General features: G+C 36.8%; 1 protein-coding gene across 3 annotated transcripts in view; it reads right to left on the bottom strand.

Moving 5' to 3' along the window:
* The window catches only part of kcnd3 (potassium voltage-gated channel, Shal-related subfamily, member 3), a 140526-nt gene that overhangs the window by 24811 nt on the left and 94074 nt on the right, over positions 1-21641 (bottom strand). For all 3 annotated transcript variants that reach the window (XM_046871504.1, XM_046871502.1, XM_046871503.1), the window contains exon 3: positions 1112-1280. In XM_046871504.1, the coding sequence (XP_046727460.1) occupies positions 1112-1280 (169 nt within the window). The remainder of the gene's footprint in view (positions 1-1111; positions 1281-21641) is intronic.

Below are 21641 nucleotides of genomic sequence, written 5' to 3'. Positions count from 1 at the left end.
ACACATCTGTAATTTCAAGACATTGATCTGTACCGCATTCTCAATCAATAATAACTACTGATTGCTTGATTTTATGTTTTTATTACTCTACTGTACTTTTGAAGCAAATCGGTAATGATCTTGTATATATTTAATGTATAAATACAATATAAAAACATTCTAGCACAAGGTTTGCTTGGTCAATGTATCTTACAGGAATAAAGTTTTTTTTCTTTTTCTTCAAAAGAAAGTTTTCCGCATTTGCAAATATAACAAATCTGCAAATATACGTCTCATCCCTCAATATAACTAACCAAATAGCAGGAATTCTATTTAAACCAAAGTAAAACACCGTTTATGAAGAGTATGTTGCAGTTTCTCAAATTTCAGTATAAAACTGTCAAATAATACACATTAATGATTACAATAATTATTAATTGTAGACCATGAAAGGATTTTTTTCACCTTATTCCTGCCTATATTCATTCATATTTTGAAAGCTTTGACAGCTCTGTCGCCATCTCCACTGCCTAGTGCAGTCTTTATAAACTGAAATAAACTGAAGGACATGTTCTCTTTCCATGAACCAATTGAACCAATTTAAATGGCCAGCTAAGACCCTAGAATCTCTCTCACTGGCAAAAATATATTGTTCCAGATAAATATGTAGCATGTAAATGATTTTAGGTGCAGTTTATTTACCTATAGAAACCTCTTGCTTAGTTTAACAGGTGTTAAAGTAGAGCTGTAGTCACACACACACACACACACACACATACACACACACACACACACACACACACACACACACACACACACACACACACACACACAGATATATACAGTATATATGTGTGTGTGTATTCTGCTCAATTGAAATAAAAACATCTGCTCTATATTTGGTGCAACATGAACATTCAGACATTCAGAAAATTCCTACATGAACATTTAACTGTTTTTTACAGTTCAGTGCGTAAAGCTTTTGACTACACCAGGCCCAAACAAGGCCATCTCCCTCACACCTGCTGCCTGATCACAAGAAGTGCATTATGTGGCTGCCATGACTCTCTGAGTGCCAGGAAGCCTGATAGCATGTGGACACTAGCCAGAGGAAAGGGAGAGCAGCACTGACCTGCATCTTCTGTGCCCGGCGCTTGTCCGCTCTTTGGTTCTGGTGGTAAATGCGGCTGAAGTTGGAGACAATAACAGGAACAGGCAGAGCGATCACAAGAACGCCACTCAGAGAGCAGATTGAGCCAAATATCTTTCCTGCTATTGTCTTAGGAACCATATCGCCGTACCTGAAAAGAGAAGAGACAAAATAGAAATGAGAAAAAAAAAAAAAGGGGGTGTTGGCATGAATACATGTGCAGCTTGTATCTACAGATTGTCTCCCTGAGGAGTCACTGCTCTAACTACCAAAGTTAAATACATGCATATATATATATATATATATATATATATATATATATATATATATATATACACACACACACACACACACACACACACACACACACAATGCATTACTCACACAAATACATTATTTCCACTTATGCCAATGTCATGCCAACCCATGTTTATGTTTCGTTGTTGAATAATGGCAATGTGCAGCATGTTTAATGGCAAGTCATGTTTTGTTGCTTTTTTACAAGAATAATAATATTTTCTGGTTTGGCACAGAGTATTTGTTTTGTATTTGTTTTTCAATACTAATCATAACAAGAAAAGCCTTAATAAAAAAGACCTTCACATTCATTAACTGTGAAAGTGTGTTTGGATTAAGTTCTGTGGATGTCCATTAATGCTCTCATAACAAAGAATCCAAACAACCTCCCAGTGAGCAAATGCCCCGTGTTTTCCATCTGGAACGACAAAATAATCCGCATATTTTAAAACATACAGTCCCCATCCACTTTTATATGAACACTTGTGCTTGAACTTTCATACAATTGCCAATACAGCAATCATGTGGCAGCAAAGCCATGCATCAAAATGAGAAAAAAAACGGATGCCTGGTATTTTCTTTGCTACCATTATCTGTCCAGTTTGGATATCTGTGTCCAATACTTCAGATTCCCAGCTGAACGAAATGGAAACCAGTGTGGCCTTCTGCTGTTGTAGCCCATCTGCCTTCACATATTGTGCATGAGATGCTTCTCTGCTCACCTCGTTTGTATAGAATGATTGTTTCCTCTCAGCTTCTCTGACCTCTCTCATCAACAAGGTCTTTCATCTCACAGAACTGCTTTTTTTCACCCACACTATGCTAACTCTAGAAACTGTTATGGATGGAAATCTTTGTGTAATCCAGCTGGTTTTAAAATAGTCCAACCGTTTTGTGGACCAACATAAATCTTAACTTCATTCTGGTGCATGATCTAAACCTTAACTGAAGCTCTTGACCTGTACTTTCATGATTGTATGCACAGCACTGCTGCCACGTGATTAGATTACATAAATAAATAAATGGGAACAGGTGTTCCTATTTAAGTGGTGGTGAATTGGATTATTTAGTAACTACAACATAAATATGCAGAATGAAAAAGGGTTTAGACCTGAAAAATACAAACACAATAATATGCACTGTGTATGTAATTGTGTGTGTATATCTGTTTTCAACTTTTTAGCACACATTTTGGTGTGTAGTATGCACTGTGTGTGTGTAAATGAAATTTCTTATATAGGAAACTGTGCAAAAATCTTGAGAAAGATCTATTAGAGTTGTTAACATATCAGATGTGTTGTTCTTTCATAAATAATAGCATATTTATGGTGGTTATTTAACTGCTCTTGCTCTTTGGTGCGAAATATTGCATATAAAATGATTGAAAACAGCAGCAGAAACAGAACACACTCACTCTCAGGTATCAAAGTCTTTTACAATACAAAACATTTCCTTTAAGGTGTATGACAATAAAAACAGACAGAATATGCCCACTTATTATTCACTTTCAGTCAGTATTGAGTGGAGATGTACAACGTTAATAGATTACAATCTCTGCACTCTAATTTGAGAACCAACTGTCAACTGATATCACACTTTCACCCAGTTATATATACACGTTTGCTCACACACAAAGTTTTCAAGTTGTATCATTACTTGCTCATGTAGTTTATGCTATAATGCTCACACCAATCAGAGGCTGCCGACATCCTTTTGTAGAGTATAAAGACCTTTGTATTTTTGCAAACAAACAAGAGACAAAGACTTGTACCACCTGTCTGGTCTGCATCTTCATTTCTTCCAGTGCTTACAGAACTCCTACGCAGAACTGATCGATTCCAAAACTCCTAACGTGGGAACTCCTAAAAGTGTATTATCTCATACATTTACTTTTTCGAGTCTAGTTACATCATGCATATTGATATGAAACTGGGATCTATTCAGTGACTAAACAAAAAGGTTTATTAAGTAAAATTATCCTGTTCCATTATTACATCCATTTAGTAGAGGGAAAGGCATATTAAAAGTGATGAAACACACACACACACACACACACACACACACACACACACACACACACACACACACACACATCAGTGCTGGAGAGTGATTAGAACAGAGACTTTCTGGGCTGAATGATTCATTTAGAACTAAAAATTGTTTTGCGTGAGAAAGACATGAAAAGAAGTGTAATGTGTCTCCACTCCAATGCCAGATCATTAGCACATAAAAAAGAAAAGCTGTCACACAGACACAGAAAAAATATGAACAGACATGACTCATTTCCTTAGACGGACACTTGTACGAAATGAAGATTTGGCATCAAGGTTTAAAAAAAACAAACTGATAATATTTGACATATATTATAATTGTAATTATTTATTAATTAGTATTAATGTAAAATGTAAAACGTTTTTTTTTAATTCTCTGATGACCTTAGAAAGAACCTGCATTCCAAGCAGCAGCGCACGTCTGAACAATGTTCTTTAAGTTCCTGTAATTGAGATCACATAGAAAATGAGCTTTCTGTCATGAAAGTGTGTCAGACACATTGTGTCCTTCTTTTTCTCTCAATCTTTACACTCCCTACCTTTCTCTTTTTAGTTCTCTTTTATACTTTCTCCACAGGTATTATGATTAACCTTTGCTTTGACATGCAGAGAGGACCCAGTGAAAAAAAAAAAACAGAAAAAGAAAGAGGTCGAGAGAGAGGGAGGGAGAGAGAATGGGTGAAATACATATAAGAAGAGGAAGAAAGAGGAAGACTGAGCTCATCACTTCTCTAAGTGGTTTCTTTTCACAAAACCAGCTCGACACTAGAATGAGTTCCATTACAGCGTGCTGTCTCAGGAACTGAGAAGTGTGAACCTGTTCCAGAATGACAATGCCTTTCTACACAAAGCAAAAAAGATGTTAAGTGACCTGCACAGAGCCCTGACTTGCAACCCTGAATTCAGACTGCAATCCAGAACTCCTCGGCCAAACATGAGTGCCTGACCTCAGCAATGCTCTTTTGGCTGAATAGACACAATTGCCCACAGCCGTGCTCCGAAACCTAGTGGAAAAACCTTCCTAGAAAGGTGGAGGTTATTTCAACAGCAAAGAGGAAAAATAAACCTGAAATTGCATGTTCGATAAGTGTGATGATCAAGGTGCTCACATGCTTTTGGCTATATAAAGTAATGTATTCTATGCTGATCATTAGTATGTCACATGACAATGAGCTTTATATAAACTCAATAACTGCTTCTCAGACAGGTCCTTTTTACCATTGATGATATTTCATTGCTCTGCACTTTCGACTCAAGTACTTGGCTTCATGTTGGGAGATGACAAACACACACACACACAGTTTCTTTCCATACATGACAGATTTGAATGGAAATCAAAAGAGGCTGAGATATTTCTGAGGATGCATAAGGAATTAGTTCTACACTTAAGTTCATTTTAAGGACAGAAGATGTGACAAATGTCTTGCACTAAACCACCAAAACAATATCTTGAGGTGTAATAACTGTTGTAAAAGTGGAATAATTGACTTTAGTCTGTTAGAAAGATGAGGCATACACATTATTATCATGTGCATTTGGTTTTAGCAGCTTGTTTTCATTTATTCCTCACATCAAATCCAAAGATATCTATATCATATGTGGAGTAAACAGTGACCTGAGTTTCCGCACATGGAATAAAAAAAATAAGTTATATGTGGTCTAAAGGAAGTAGCATTATAATGAAATACTTTCTCTCACCTATATATGTGTGTGTGTGTGTGTGTGTGTGTGTGTGTGTGTGTCAGTAGACTATAGCTCAGAGCCAATGATGATAGACAAGGCAATTCTCTCTCCTTTTACAGTTAGGGCTTGAAAGCCAGGAAGAGGTCATTCTCTGTGTGTATCACACACACATTCTATTCATTTTGTGTTCTTGTTTTGAGTTTCCTCTTGTGTAGCAGTTTGTCTGAAATGCTGTTGTTCCTGTAGTGTCTTTCAGACCAGCCAAACAAAGGCCTGGGTGACTCATGTCCAAACCAGGAACAAACCGATAACAAACTGACTCAGTCACTATCCATCATGCACACACACACACACACACACACACACACACACACACACACACACACACAATGCTGAATGCTAACATTAGAAAGAAAGAAAGAAAGAAAGAAAGAAAGAAAGAAAGAAAGAAAGAAAGAAAGAAAGAAAGAAAGAAAGAAAGGATGGAAGAAATGGTTTCATGCTTGCATGACTGCTTGAAAGCTCACCTGACTCTCACCAACTGTTGCCTTGAAACGTGTTTAGTAAAAGAGAACCTTTCAAAAAACAGATTGTCTATTCTAGACTAAATGGACAAAAGTATCGAGACACCACCCATATGTGGTTCTTCCTTAAACTGTTGGCATGAATGTGGTGCCATTAAATATTTTCCTTCGCTAGGAAAACTAATGAGACCTGTTCCAGCATAATGCCCCTCTACACAAAATAAGCTACATGAAGATATGGTTTAAAGAAAACCTTCAATCTAACCCTAGCTCTGACCTCAACCCTACTGAACACCTTTGGGATATATTGGAACACTTACTGCACCCAAGGCCTCCTGACCCTACAGCAGTACCTGACTTTACTAACACTTATGAAGCTAAATGACCACAAAACTCCACAAAAGCATTCTAGTATAATTTAATAAGAAGTTATTATCTTAATAATAAGAATGGAGGCTATTTTAAAAGCAAATGGAGACTAAATGTGGACTAAGCAGTTCAAAAAGCACATACGAATCTTACAGTCAGTCCACAAACATTTGCACGATATATTATATCAATGAAACGATAAGTAGTCTTTGAAGAATAGTTTCTGTCAGTGTTTGAGAATAAAATCTTGCCCAAATTTTATACCAGACAGTGTGATAATGTCTTCTCTATGTCAGATGATGAAAATGCCTGATTTCATTCGTCTTACATGTTTAATCAGCAAATTAGTTTTTGCAGAAAAAGTGGGTCATAATAACAGAAACTTTTTCTGAGTCAATGAGTCTTTTGCATCATCATATGACGTCCTCATGATGGTGGCTTTCAGACTTATATCACAGCTGTAGTCAGGCTGAAATTTAAATAATTATTACTGACACAGCCATAATTTTGCCATCAGCAGCCTTTTTATCAGTGCAATGACATTTAATTGGCCACTGATCAGTAGGTCACATTATGCCTTCCCAAGTCATCAATCTCAATCAATCAATCTCTAAACTTTTTTTTCTATGTTTATGTATTAAAATCTGACCCAACATTGTAAATTGTAAGGATTCATAATGTGCATTACAAAAGTAGAGGAAGTGAGTTAAAACATAATTAATTACAAACAGGGTTTTGGATTGCAAACAAGAGCGAAAGCCAGAGCAAGGAGAAAAAAAGTATTCTTGACTATTGCACTAAACGCTGATGTGTTCACAGTGTGTTCAACACTTAATTTAGTTGCATTTACCACCAAAGCAGAGAGAGAAGAGAAGAGCGGATGAATGATGATGTGTGAACGACAGAGAGCACTACTGAGAACTGCAGGATGTGGACTGAATGAATCGGTAGTGCAGTGAGAGTGAAAGAAGATAAATAGAATCTGGTGATGTTTTGGGAGTGTTCTGTGAATTAATCAGTAGGCAGGCAGATGATGGGTAATGGATGAGAGCAGAGAAGAGAAGAACAGGCACATGGAAGAGTTCAGCACCACGGTCAGCTCCTCCCGCTCAACACAACTTCAGACAGTAAACAAACCCAGACTCGCAGAACACATTCGTAGCATACATCAAAACATGGAATATCAATTGAAAACCACTCGCTGCTGCTGAAGATGGTTCTGCATGGACAACAGAAAAAAACACTTGAGATGAATGGGAATTGTAGCAGTTAGAAACCAAGAACATTAACTTGGACTGCTAGAATAATAATAACTTTTGGACTCAAGTGTCGACCAGTGAAGAGTTGATAACTTCAACAATAATGGTGCTATAATAAATGGATATTTGGTGTTACTCAGATGAGGATGGGTTCCCTTTTGAGACTGGTTCCTCTCAGGCAGTTATTTCACAAACATCTCTTAAAATAAAAAGACAAACGTATAATTATTAGAAACAATAAAATGTATGTATTGATCTTAATCTATTTATTTCTGTACTTTGTGACATTTTACAAAATAAAATTGAATTGTATCATTGGTCCTGCACAAACATAGGTCCAAACTTTATCACAAATACTGTATACAGAAAGAGATGTTCTAAATGGGCATATTTTAATAAAAAAAACACTACAACCACCACTACTACTACTACTACTACTGCTACTTAAACAAAAATGATCTGTTATAATTTTTTTTCCTGTTTGATTTTTTTCAACTGAACTTTTGAATGCTGAGAAAAAATTATGAAATTCCAAAAAAAGAAACAATGTATTATTTAAAAACTATTCACATTCTACAGTCGCGAAAAACAAATTATCCACATAAATCATCCTCACCCACTCTTTAAACACACACAGAAAATATTTGCAAGAATATAGCCAGATGAATTTTGTGTAAATTCGTAGAAATATCACATTTATAGTGAGTACTGTACTACATTAGTAAAGTACTCCATAGTTTCTCTGCTTGTTAATTGGTTGAAGTGTCCTATAATATCAAAAAAAGGAGCTGAGTTAAAGATACACATCACTGCATTCTTTACTTTCATTGGCTAAATCTGGTGACTTATGTCTTCAACTCTGCCCTTTTTTTGACGTCAGAGGACACTACAACCAATAAATATTTGGAAACCTGTGGTTTCTTGTAATCAACTCATTTCTTATGATGAACTGAAATCGTGACTATTTGCAAAACAAAATAGTTATGTACCAAAATGAATATCACGATAAAGAGGGACCGCGAGATTCGAACCGTGATAAATCCAGGAACGACTGTACTGCTTTTCCATCAGACTTGCAGGCTGATTGTGTTAGCAGAGATGAGTCGAGGGTTCATTAATAACTCTAATCATATCTCATGAAGTAGGTAAAGGTCAGTATAATCCATAAAAGTTCATTATATAGAGCATAGATGTGTTGAATTTTACATGAAACCTTTTCATCTTTGAAACAATTTAATCAGTAAGTTTCCCTGTTTTTAGCTTTTCCTCCCAGACACTTCAGTGCAGCAAAATAAAACAAGCAAATAATGGCACAGGAGCTCTCAGGAGTGCACTTGTTATGCTCATGCTCATTTTCTGACCAGTGATTTGTTGTTGAGACCAGAAACAGCTTCATAGTTTGCTATTTTAAGCTTGCCTCATTTCGTTTGCCAGGAGTCTATATATTATACTGTATCTTTCCTAGATAGATGGGGTTTTGTTGATTTGTATGAAAGTTGAGATCACTAGTGTTAGGCAAGATGTTGGAAGTGCTTCCATGAAAAATGCACAATAATCTATGCTTGAGGGTCATGCCTTATTACACTATTGACAAGAAATGAATCTGACACACAGCATATTGAGTGCTGGAAACCACAATTATCTACCTCCAGTCCTGTTCACTTAATCAATTGACATCTGGCCATGAGGCTTCTTTGCTCTTGATTTTTTTTGCCTTCCAATTAATTTTCAGGCAGATGGAAGAGAAAAAAACTCTGCGGAGCTGATATTTGTCATCTGTAATGCACGGCAGTCACAGTTTCGTCTCCGACCATATTGTGGTTTTGAACAAGTCATTTTAGGAAAGACCAAATGTGTCAGTGTAGATGTTTGATTTCAGTAGGAATGGCTGGACATTTGCTTCACGAACACCAATTTCTATCCACCCTGAGCTGATTTATTTCTGCACTGCCTGCTTGAGTCTCTCCATTCCCATCTGGATTCACTTCTGATAAGTCCACTTTTATTACCTTATTTCGAATGATACAGCTGTGAGACACTGTGGAAGTAATCGACCTCCTTAACATTGTCCTACTGTGCCATTGAAGTGACTTTGTTTTCAATATTTTCAGCACTTACAATTATGCAGAACCTTTATTACCCATGTTAAATGCAACTGAAATCTGTGAGGCTTTAAAAAAAGACCAAACCTATTATTACATGCTAAATTCTGAAATGACTAATTATATGCTGTTATGTTGGTGCTGTCAAGATAAAAATAACCTCTGTACTGTTCTGTTCTGTTCTTTCGCTAACTAAACTTTGCAATTCATTCAGAGAGTGCGTCTCTGCCGATGTAACGTTCATGCATGAAAGTGCATGAATTCAGGACATTGCTTTGTGCAGCAACGTATGACTGCCGCTACCGATTACTTTAGTAATTGTGTATTCTAATGATTAGTCCATCAAATATTCTGATAAGAAATACTTTTCCTTCATTAAAGAGGAATACTATATATACCAGAGAAAATGAGGCAAGTCCCTCAAACTTAACAAGTAATTTGCTTCCTTTTTACAAAAATTAAAATTGTTATTGCTGAAATTTCAATCTGTAAAAACTAAACCATTTTGTGCATTTAATTACCATATTACATCAAAATGCAAATACAAATATATAAATAAAGAAATAATAAATAAAAATATACAAATTTATTTCAAATTAAATTTAAAAAAGTGAACACACTGTATTGTGTTTTCTTAAAGTTTTAGTTTGAAATAATCCCAAACTTTCTGTTTGTCCTTTGGCATGAGTTTTCCCTCCGTTCTTCCATTTTCCATTCTGCAGTATCTACTTTGTTTAATTCAGGGGTCTCATTTCTTAATGTGGCACAAAACGAGGCTGAAAACGTGCGTATATCATTTTGAAACTGCGCACCTGTAAGTAAACTCTAAGCCAGGCACATTGTGGAAACACAGAAGGTAAAAAGAAGAATTGGCGGTACAGATTTTCCATGGAAAGTGGCGTATGCATGTTTTCAGCCACATGTTTCCACAGATGAGACCCCAGAGCGGTCCATTATGGTCTGTGTTTTGTGTGTACTATTAGAATAAATGGACGATTCTGCCAGAATGCTCCAAGTCAAGGCAAGACCTTATGGCTGTGGATATAACATACTTTAAGAAACTTTCAAAGCATTGCTTCGTTTGAATTTGTCTGAGAATCTCTCATTCAGTGAGAATATGTGATTGTGTTTGTTTACTATAGAGCGGCTGTATTTAATTTCTAGTTTCAAATCGTTCTCTGCGGTATTCTGTTGTCAGAGGAAGGCATACCTACACAGCGATGTTACTACAATGTGCTGTAAGTACCTGAGATTTAGTTCAGCAAAGCTTTCTTGGCAGATCAGGACCATTAACATTCATTACAATGAGAGAAAGAGAGAGAGGAGAGAGCAAGCAGGGGGGTACTTGAGCTGATCATAATAAAGCAGTTGTGTGTATCCAAAAAGCATAATAGCACAAAGATCATCATTATTTGGAGGAGCAGGTGCGGTGATAATCATTATCATGTCGAGAGTTTGGGAAATGGAGCCCAGGAAGCAGCGGAACATGATGTTGATGTAGCTTGTTTACTGTCCAACCCAGTCCAATAGGATTCATTGTATCTGCAGCACTTTCAGAATAGTGCATATCAAAATTCTGGCATTCACTCATGTACAAAGACAAGGACAAATCTAAACTACAAATCATTGTTTAGAGAATAAGCAAGAATGGAACAAATGCACTACGGAGAGCTCCTGTGCCACCATTTGCTCAATTACTTTTGCTGCAGGTGTTTGGGGAAACGCTAGAAACAAACAAATTCACTTATTCTGTCTTCTCATACACAGTCATAGTAATAGCAAAAATATTTGATGTGAAACTAAACACGGGATTCAATTCAACACTGGATTCACAAAATGTTTTAAACTCCTCACCCGTTTAAAAACTCATTCAAAACTTATTCAATGGAATAGCGTTGACTCTCCCTTCTTTTAAAAGCTGTGTGCAGGTTTACTTAAACATTTACGGAAATAATAAGCAAAATTCTTCCCATACAAAGTTATTTGATCTATTTGGTTCTTTGATTCTTACTTCACCAATGATCTGTTGTTCAGAACATGAAAAGCTTTTTGCTATCTTGGGCTTTTTTTGCCCAGGAGTAAATAGAGTGCAGAGATACAAAGAGAAGTAACTATTTGTTTTTTTTTTAATAGAAGGTAAAATAATCTGAATATGAATTTTGTATATTTAAATTATATACATGTCATATAAAATAAATGTTCTTACATTTTTCCCACATCTCTTTTTCTGTTATGTATTTAATGTAATTTTCCGTTGCTTTAAACTTTCTAGTTTCTAGAACTGGTTTTAAAACCCCAAACTGCTGATTATACAGGCTGCAAAAAAAAAACAAAAAAAACAAAAAAAAAAAGAATAAATAAATAAAAACAATTCGGGTCTATGAAATATGCATTTTATGCAAATCTGGCAAAAACTAAAGTATTCCTGGAGAAAAGCAGATGCTTTCAGAGAAATCTACTTAAATAGGGATATTAAAGCATTAAACAAAGTAAAACTTTGAACTCTTTGCCAGCTAGTACATAGTGTTATATACTGTAGAGCAGGTGCTTAGTGTGGAAATACAGCCATTCATTTGCTCTTGAAACTGACAATCAAATTTAGAAATGTGAGAACATAAAACTTAACTATTGAGACATCAACTTAAACTGCTGCTTGATTTAAACAAGATTACATTACATATTTAATACCTATATACATATATACATATGTAATACATATGTAAGTACATATAAAATGTCATATACAATCCCATCCCTCTCTAGTCTGGAAATAGTAGTAAAAAAATAATATTTTTTGACAGGGAATTTTTTTTTTCTTTATTATGACTTTCTTTGTTTCTGTGCACTTCTGTGCTCTTATCTCGACACTAACTCTGTGCACAGTTTCCAGGCTTGTGCATGCTGCTTCTGTTTACACGGAGGTGAGAATCATGAACGTGACCTGCAGTACAACACTAACACCTGTTATAATTGTGTACTATCTTGCTTCACAGGCTCACAGACACTTAAGAGCAGAAACCCAGTGGCACTGAGAAAGAAAATATTCACTGTCAAGCAATAGACTGAAGTGAATTCAGAGCTTATGAGGATATTCACTTTTCTATTACAGAATGAAGTGGCATGAAATTTTGTTGACTGTCAGAGATTATCCTTCTCGCATTTCTTTGTTTAGTTCTGTGTACAAAGCCATGTGTGTTTTGGTTTTAGTTTGTGCTATGTCTCCACCCTTGTCCTGCTGTTGACTGTTTCCCTCATATATCCTCACTGCCCACAGCTGTTTCTGTTTACCCCTGTAATTAGTTTGTGTATTTATAACCCTGTGTTTTTGTTTGTTAATCGCACATTATTGCGTTCAGTTGCTCTAATCTCTGCATGTACCGAGCCTTTTTGTTCTAGGGCTGATTTCCTTTTCTTTTTCCTTGTTCACATCTTTGATTTTGACTCATTCATGTTGTCTGTTCATCGCCTGTTATGATTCTGCCTGCAGATTTGGATTCGTCTTCCTGTTTTATTAATAAAATGCTCTTGTACTGCACTTGCATCCGCCTGTATTGCATGACACTTGCATGCCCACAAACAGAAAGAAAGCACAGATTTCTCTCTGTGAAGTCAACTCCAAAAATGAACTGCGCTTAATTTACCACGCATGATCACTTAACCTGCTATTAATATCACTCACATCCCTCTATAAAGGGTTATTTAAAGAAGCTCTTTGTGTTGACTCAGTGCACTTAATCTGCAATCAATAACAGGCCACATGTAAAAAGGATTGAAGCAGGTTTTTGGTTAATGCAGGTGTTCTCGCAAGTGCCTGTATGAAACTTTAGGAAACAATTGTTCACTTCAAGGATTGCTTTTCATTCCTAAGCTCATAGCTCCTAATCATTTAAAATCTTTTTCAGGTTTTTGGAATGAACATATAAAAGGAAAAGATATATATGTAAGTGTGGTGAGCTAGCAGGATCCCACTCATTTGCATTCTGTCTGTTTTTCATGGACGGAAAAGAAGAGTGGCGACGATCAGGGAAGCCTATTTCATGCCACTCATTAAATTATTTTTTAATTGTGTTCAGTGTATTTTTACATTAAGTCTCTCATCACCATTACATTAGTGCAAAAAGAGAAGAAAAGGAAAAGAGGGTGAGAAAAGGTACAACGTGAGGTGAGTGGCTACCAAAAGAAGCCTTGTAAAAAAAAGTTTGGGTCTGTGTGTCTGTGTGTGTGTGTGTGTGTGTGTGTGTGTGTGTATATGTGTGTGTGTGTGTGTGTGTATGTGTGTAGGATCATCTATGGCTGACTCAGTAAACAGCATCTCTTCCCTACTGAGATGAAACACTGTTTACTGAGAGTGTAGAGTCTGTGTGTGTTTATAACAGACTGTTTCTGAACACTCGTGTGGACACAGATATTATACTGGCAGAAGTTGGGAAGATTTTTCTTGTTTCTGTCATTGGATGTGTTCTTCCTAAATTACAAAAAAACAAACAGGAAAACAACATCTTATATGCACACTATACAGACAAAGGTCTATGAACACCTGAGCGTTAAACTCATATGCACAATTTGAATACCACATTCCATATTTAGTCCCTATGTGCTGTTATAATAAACTCCACTCTTCTAGAAAAATGATCCAAAAGAACAAAATTTTGGAGTGTGCTTAAGGAGATTTGTGCTCATTCAGATACAAGGGTATTAGTAAAGTCAGGTACTGACATAGCATGAGGAGGCCTTGGGTGAATTCAGCATTAGAATTCATCCCAATGAAAGGTTTCAACAGAGTTGAGGTCAGAGCTCTATAGAAGCCACTCAAGACCTTCCACTCATATCAAATGCTCATAAAGCTCACGTTGTGCTCAGGGACACTGTAAATCTGGAACAGGTTTAGGTCTCCTAGTTCAAGTGAAGGAAAAATGTAATTCTACCACATCCAGTGAAATCGTGTACAATCGTGTTCTGTACCTCCAATTTTGTGGTAACAGTTTAGGCAAGAAGCTATGGCTGGAAAATGTAGGTGTCCCAATACTTTTGTCCTTATAGTAAATATAATATACCATGTGCTCGAAAGTATTCAGTGCCACTTCAATGTTTCATCCTTTATTGTATTATTGATTCAACATCAAATGTATTACATTTACTTTTTTGCGCCATTCATCCGCACAGAATAATCCATAATCGCAAAGTGAAAGCAAATACTTTGAAATGACTGCAAATGTATTAAAAACGCACAAGCTGAAATCTCTCATTCAGACCATTTTTAAGTACTTCTGAAGCAATTACAGCTTCAAGATTTCTTGGGCAAGTCTCTAAAAGCTTTGTTGAAGTGAATTTGGGCAGTTTCTCAGATTGTTCTATTCAATGGAACATAAGTATTCAGCTGTTGAATAGTACCTGGTTTAGTTTAAGCCAAAGTGTTCCATTTTTGTTCAATTAGACCAAATCTTTTTCTTGCTTATAGTCATGCTGTACGGCTTCTAATCAAGACTGACATGCAGAAGGTCTTTTACAAATTTGCAGTGGCATTACGGTCTTTATACAGCTATAAATAGCAAAACAGTTATTTCTTTCATTTTTTTAAGGATTGCAAACCTCACTGCACCTATTCAATGGACCCCCATTGGATTCTTCATTTATTTTCAACAATCCTGGTCAGGATCACATTGGAACCAGACCCTATTGTGGGAGCACTGGGCACAAGGCAGGAATTCAATATCAAATTAATTATAAATGGAAGAAATAACATCTTGTCAAAGTCAGTGTTAAAGTATAAACCCCCTTCAGTTATTTACAGGGATGGAATTTTTTTTTTTATTCATTCTGTCATAGCTTTTCCCCAGTGTTGTAAGAAGTATTCTGTAACAAGCTTGCTACTTGTATGCATAGTATATTGACAAGTGCAGTGTGTAGAGTCTCTGGTCACGAACAGCAAAAGCACAGTTCAATTGTAAACACGAGTTCAGAGACTGCGAGGTTCAGTGTTAATCAAAGCATTTCCCAGGTGTAGCACATCGAGGGTTGGGCGTGCGATGTGAGCTGCATGATATGTGCACTGATAAAAACCTTTTCATCCTTCCGCTTGAATAAAAAGAAACCATCATCTTAATCCTGCGAGGAGCTTTGGAGTTGAAGTGGAATAAAAAAGGTCAACAGCACATTAAACATGACACTATGCTAATTTGCGGTTAGCCAGCTGGGCACTATTGACTGTTCACAAAGACAAGTGCTTGGGTAAGACGTATTTGCTTGAGGAAACAAATATAGACGAGACCATAGTTAAGTTTCACACAGGCAAAACAGTGTAAATTGCTCAAAAAATTGTATAATAAACAGCTAGGGCTTTATTGTATTGAACAAAAAGTACAAGCCATAACCATTGAGTAAAAACTTTTGTCAGGCAAGCTGCCACTAAAGTTTTCCAAATTCTGCTTTCCTTTGTCTACAAAAGAAGCGTATTTGTCTCAAACGTATCTCTGTCAGTTTATCTCCAACCTGTCCACTATGCTGTCAGGTTTGGTCTTACAGGACTCAGCTCACAGGGAGCTCAGCTCACAGATGGAGAGTCCTGATAGACTTCAACACCCTTCTTTTCATTATTCTTTCCTCTTTTCTTCACACACACACACACACACACACACACACACACACACACACACACACACACACACACACAAGCGCACACACTTCTATCTGATTCTGTATTGGTGACGTCTAACAAAACAAGCTGAAATCCTGGAAAACAAAGAGCGTTTGTCTGATCACAATTTGTTGCATCCATGGTAAAAGCCATGTGGTGAGAAAAAGCATGCAAAGAAATAGCTAAAAAAGAGAGAATAGCATATCTCTGAGCCTGTGTCCTTGTTTCATGTGAGGTCACTGTATAACCACTGACTTTTTGAATAAGACCTTTATTAAAAAAAAGGTTCATTTTAGTAGTTTTTGTAGTGCAGTAGCGCCTCGCTGTCATCAGCTAATTACACTAGATAGACAATAGTATTGGGACACCTGACAATTCCAGTCATATGCGGGTCTTCCCAAAACTGTTACCCAAAAGTTGAAGGCACACAATTGTAAAGGATGCCTTTGGATGTGGTAGCATTACATTTTCCCTTCAGTTGAACTAGGAGATTCAAATCTGTCCCAGCATGACAATACCCCTTTGCACAATGCCACCTCAATAAAGATATAGATTACATGGTTTGGAGTGGAAGATCTTGAGTAGGCTTCTTTAGAGCCCTGACCTCAACCCTATTAAACACCTTTGAGTTCTACTTTCTGCACCACAATGCCTGAATGACAGTTTGAATGAGCACAAAAATCCACAAGCTCACTCCAAAATCGAATGCAACATTTTCCTACAAGAGACGATGATATTGATCACATAATACCACATACGATGTTATGGTCAGATGTCTACAAACATTTGGCTGCATAATGTACATGGTATGGTGCAACTGCAATGTTTATCTCTGCAGCAAGTTTTGCTAGCAAACATGTTAGACATCGGATAATCAATAATGACAGACATGAAACAGTTTTGATCATTTTCTCACCTGAACATGAAACAGTGATCTTTGTTGTACATAGGGAGAAGGATTATAAATGTTTGTGATCAGAACATAAATATTCATGTGACTGCACTGCTAAGAAATGTAGGCTCAAAAGACGCATACCACATTTCTGAATAAGCACCACGTTGCCACCACAAAGAATTTTCTGAAATATCATAGCGAATGAGCTTATGCTAATCATCTAGTTAAAAAACATCCAGAAAAAGAACAGATTTTCTCAGAAATCTTGCCACATATACCCACAATTATTCTCATATACCAGTTCAAGGTAGGTTGGTAGCCATACAGTGCTGTAAATATGAGCTAGAAATATGACCTTTTTTCAGAAAATAAACTATACTTGGAACAATACATTATATTTTGTTCATTTCTTTGTCTTACTTGAAGCCCGTCCTTCCCATTCTACGAAATGCTTGCTGTCATGTTGTTAAGGTATAAACTGCGCACATCAAATGCTATGGGTATAATCTTTTCTATGTTCGTCAGTGTTTCATGCTTTATATATTACAGAGCAGTGCTTACCCAGGGCCTCTAATTCTCAAAGGAAAAGTCTAATAATTAGAGTTTTACCTCACAATCAATCTAATATATTTTGTCTTTACTGCTGTTACACAACAAAATTCTTACACAGCTGAAACTTTTAGCCCCCTCACACTTTCTCGTTCTGCTTCTCATCCTCCACTCTCGTTCTCCTCTGCACTTCTTTCTTCTTCTCATCCTCCACCTCTCCCAGTGTGTTAGTGAGTGTGCCATACTGAAGTAACAGATCTGCCAAAAGCTTCGAGTCACTTATACCATCCATTGCAGCGGATGCATAACAATAGCGAAACACTACGGTTTGCTAAATGTCCACCCTCAGAAGAAAGACATCAGCTATGGAAATCCAAGATTATGTTTTAATGTTATTATATTAGATTTTCGGCCTTTTTCAGAAGCGGATATATATCTTTCCTGCTGGAAGCCAGACAAGAGCTATTTGTAGGAATATCGGCATGCTTAAAAGCACGTCGTCCTTTTCCGAAGCTCAGCATGACAAAAAACATATAAGCTCAATCTAGGCTGAATAACCCGGGGGACATCAACGAGGAACGCAGCCCCCTTAGGTGCACTGCTCTCTGGCACCAAGCTCTCAAATATAAAGATATTACCAAGACACGAATGGACCTGTAGGGATTTTGCTTTAAGCAATACCTACCACATGTTCACAGGGTTGGGTTTTTTTTGTCCATTTACGGAACATTTGGCATGGTTTCACATAAAGCGCATTTGGCATCGATTCAGCTTGAAATGTCCCTTGTGGAATTGGAAGCTCATCTGAATTCAGCTGCCTGGTTCTGTTTTGAAGTTTGTAAGTAGGTTGCATAGGAAACTAGGCCACTGGTACACCACCACTCTGGAGATGTTTTTCTGTCTCTTTCTTCAGTAGGCGACTGTCCTACTTCTCCAAAACACTCATGTGGCCACACACACACATACACACACACACACACACACACACACACACACACACACACACACACACACACACACATACTATAAGACAGGTGACAAAGCATTTTAAAGCAAATTATTGGTCGCAAATGCTACACAACATAATGTCTCAGTAACAACATACAGCTGTCAAACTTCAAATCATCATTTGGGATCTGCCATTTTTATGGACGTTTCTTGATGAATTTTAAAATTATAATGAATACAAAAGTCCCACCAAAGGCACTTGCGAAAACAACTGTCTAGATCATGATGTCTGAGGAGTGCAAGAGGCGGGACTTTCTCATCTACACTGATTGATTTCATGTTGTTTTTTTTCTCCTCTTACAGGCCCCCTGCAAATACTAGAGTTTTGAATCTGAGCAAATATTTTATTAACATCTGTCAGAATGAGAATTCTACACCAAAATTCTTAATCAAAAACAAAAATTATGTTGTGAGCTATAATTGTTAATGAGTTGTAATGCAATGAGGCTACTTTATCTCTATCTCTTTAGTGCTTCAAATATCCATGTTCCATGTAAAGTATCCAATTGACTAAACTTGAATGGGTTTTAAATTAAATATGAAGTTGACCACTCTGCTTTCAGAAACACCGCAAAACACTATGGGAACATCCCGAAGGTAAAAATAAAAGGGTTGAAAGGGTGGTTGACAATTCCTCAACCTCAGCTACATCCCACATGCCTGTTAAATATTAACTCAAACAAATTAATAACCTAATTTAAAACATCATGACCTTGATGAGAAAGTTAAAGGATGAATAAACACATACAAACAAAGGTGGTCTTTGTCAAATAAGCTTCGCATCTCACTGCTTAAATACCTCTACTCTCTTCCAGGCTCTGGATTTGGTAAACTCTTAAAAGTGTGCCTCCTTTTCATATCTATATATGTATTTGGCTAAATGCATCACTGTTATATAATGGTCAGAATCATGAGAGAAAAGTGTAGCATGCAAACCTTTTTCAAATGTTTTTTGCAAAGTCTATATGGATCGCAATCAGTTATCTACACCGACATCCTTTTACATCCCTTTTTGATCACATTCAGTTGACAGACAAACTTGATCTCCAGGCCAAAAACTAATTCCCACCAATTTATAACTTATTCATGAGATTCCTATCTCTTGTGTTTAGAACTCACATTGTTCCATTGTTTAAGAGTGCGATCGGTTTCATCTCTGTTAGATGTCTGGCCGAGAGTAAGGCAATACCCTCTGATAAGAATCTCCACTCTAATCTGAATGGAGACGAGTGCCGAGTGCTATACCAAGTTTTGACCTAATTAGAGACAAAACAGCTTGACCAATCACACAAGGGCTTAAGTTTCCTAATTGGCTTTTAATGGTCAATGATCACGATCAAGTCGCATTTACCCTTATAGCTGAAAGGAAAGTGAAACTTACTGGCCCACTTTTTTCCCTTTGTGCATTTCATTCATCTTATCTTCTGAGCATATGGTGATGACAAACACCTGCCAAATGTATCACTGGCCAAGCAAATCACATTCCCTCATAGTAGGGGGCCTGTTAAAATGTTGTGACGTATCATGCTTATTTTAAAACACCGTATGCTGTAAAAAGAAAAGAAAATCATTCATTAAACAGCTTGACCTATCTGATTCAACTGAAAATAAAAATGGTGTTAAAGACAGCTACAAAGACTCATATTGGTAACAGATGGGAGATATAATACAGCAGAACCATAACAACCAAAAGCAACCTGGATCAGTCTAAATAGACCTTATTTAACTAAAATAAAAAAATAAAAAACAGAATCTTTCGATCTCAAAAATAAATACAGACCATGTCTAGCTATTAAGCGAAGTGAGCAAATCCCCCAAGCCACCAGGGGGCCCTGTAAAGATGAGTGCTTGGCTGTTGGTTTTTAGGACTTGCAAATGTTCAGAAGCAGCTGTGGATTAGAATATTACTAACCATATTTCCCCCCCTAGAATTGAATAGATAAATAAAATAGTGCCTTTTCATTTAACACCAGATTAGTTGCTATGGCAGCAAATTCACAAAGTAATAAAAACAAGTGTGTATTAGCAGGATTTTCTCTGCTCTGTTGAAAGAATAAATGAAAGAAAAACTTGTGGGTGGCAAATTTACACCAAAATATTAATCATTAAAAAAGAAAAATAGCTTTTAGTCGGGACCTCTTTCGTTTTCCACATGTGCCATGAATCCCTCAAAGCTCAATAATTACCTTTACATTTTGCTTAGTTTAACTAATTACCTCCTGTTGACTAATTCTTTTAAAATGACATAGAGGAAAAATAACGATGGAAAGATGAGTGCTCCTGGTCATGTGACTATAATCAGCAGTATAACGATGCCACTAAAATGACTGCATTCTGTCAATTTCTTTCTGATAGGCTATTTATAAAGCCACAAAAGAGAAGCTTTGGGCCAACACCAGGCTCATAACAAGCGCTTTGGCAGAGAGGAAGAGGATAAAATAGAGTAAATCAAAAGTCTGTGTGTGTGTGTGTGTGTGTGTGTGTGTGTGTGTGTGTGTGTGTGTGTGTGTGTGTGTGCGTGCATTAATGCGTGTGGGCCTTCTTTCTGGCACTAAGCCTCTTTTGCCCAGGGCCTGGAGATCTCACAGATGGACATTAATAGTTTCATGTTGGAAAGCTTCATCAAGTCCAGACCTTCGAACACTAATCCCAGCACACTCTGCAACCCAAGAATGCCCCTCCCTCTCTCTTTCTCTCTCTCTCTCTCTCTCTCTCTCTCATTCCCTCCCTCCCTTCTTCTATCTCTCGCTCTCCCTCCGTCTGCTGTCTAATTTCTGTGGCTCATGTCAATCTATTTCCTCTTCTTTCACCATCATAGGATTTTGTCTCTTGAGTTCAGTTCTCTCCATAGTCCTTTTTCCTTTCTCCTCTCTTTTATTTATTTTACCATGACCAAAAGACTAAATCATTACTAGATTAATGTGGAGGCAATAAATAAAATTAAATAAAATTAATTTGAATACAGCCAAGCCGGTGAATATTTATTATCAGGCTAATCTTTCCACTGGCAGTCATTCAGCTCTCAGATGGAAAACGTCATTAGCGTTATTGCATTTATTAATTTATTGATATTGCATTTATTAGCATTACTGATATATTTACAGTGGTTTTAGGGGAAACGTTGTGGTCAGTTGTAACATA

The sequence above is a fragment of the Silurus meridionalis genome, chromosome 17 (genome assembly GCF_014805685.1).
Source record: "Silurus meridionalis isolate SWU-2019-XX chromosome 17, ASM1480568v1, whole genome shotgun sequence".
Lineage (NCBI taxonomy): Eukaryota > Metazoa > Chordata > Actinopteri > Siluriformes > Siluridae > Silurus > Silurus meridionalis.
The sequence above is the reverse complement of the archived record's forward strand: the minus strand, read 5'-3'. Positions and strand labels throughout refer to the sequence as shown.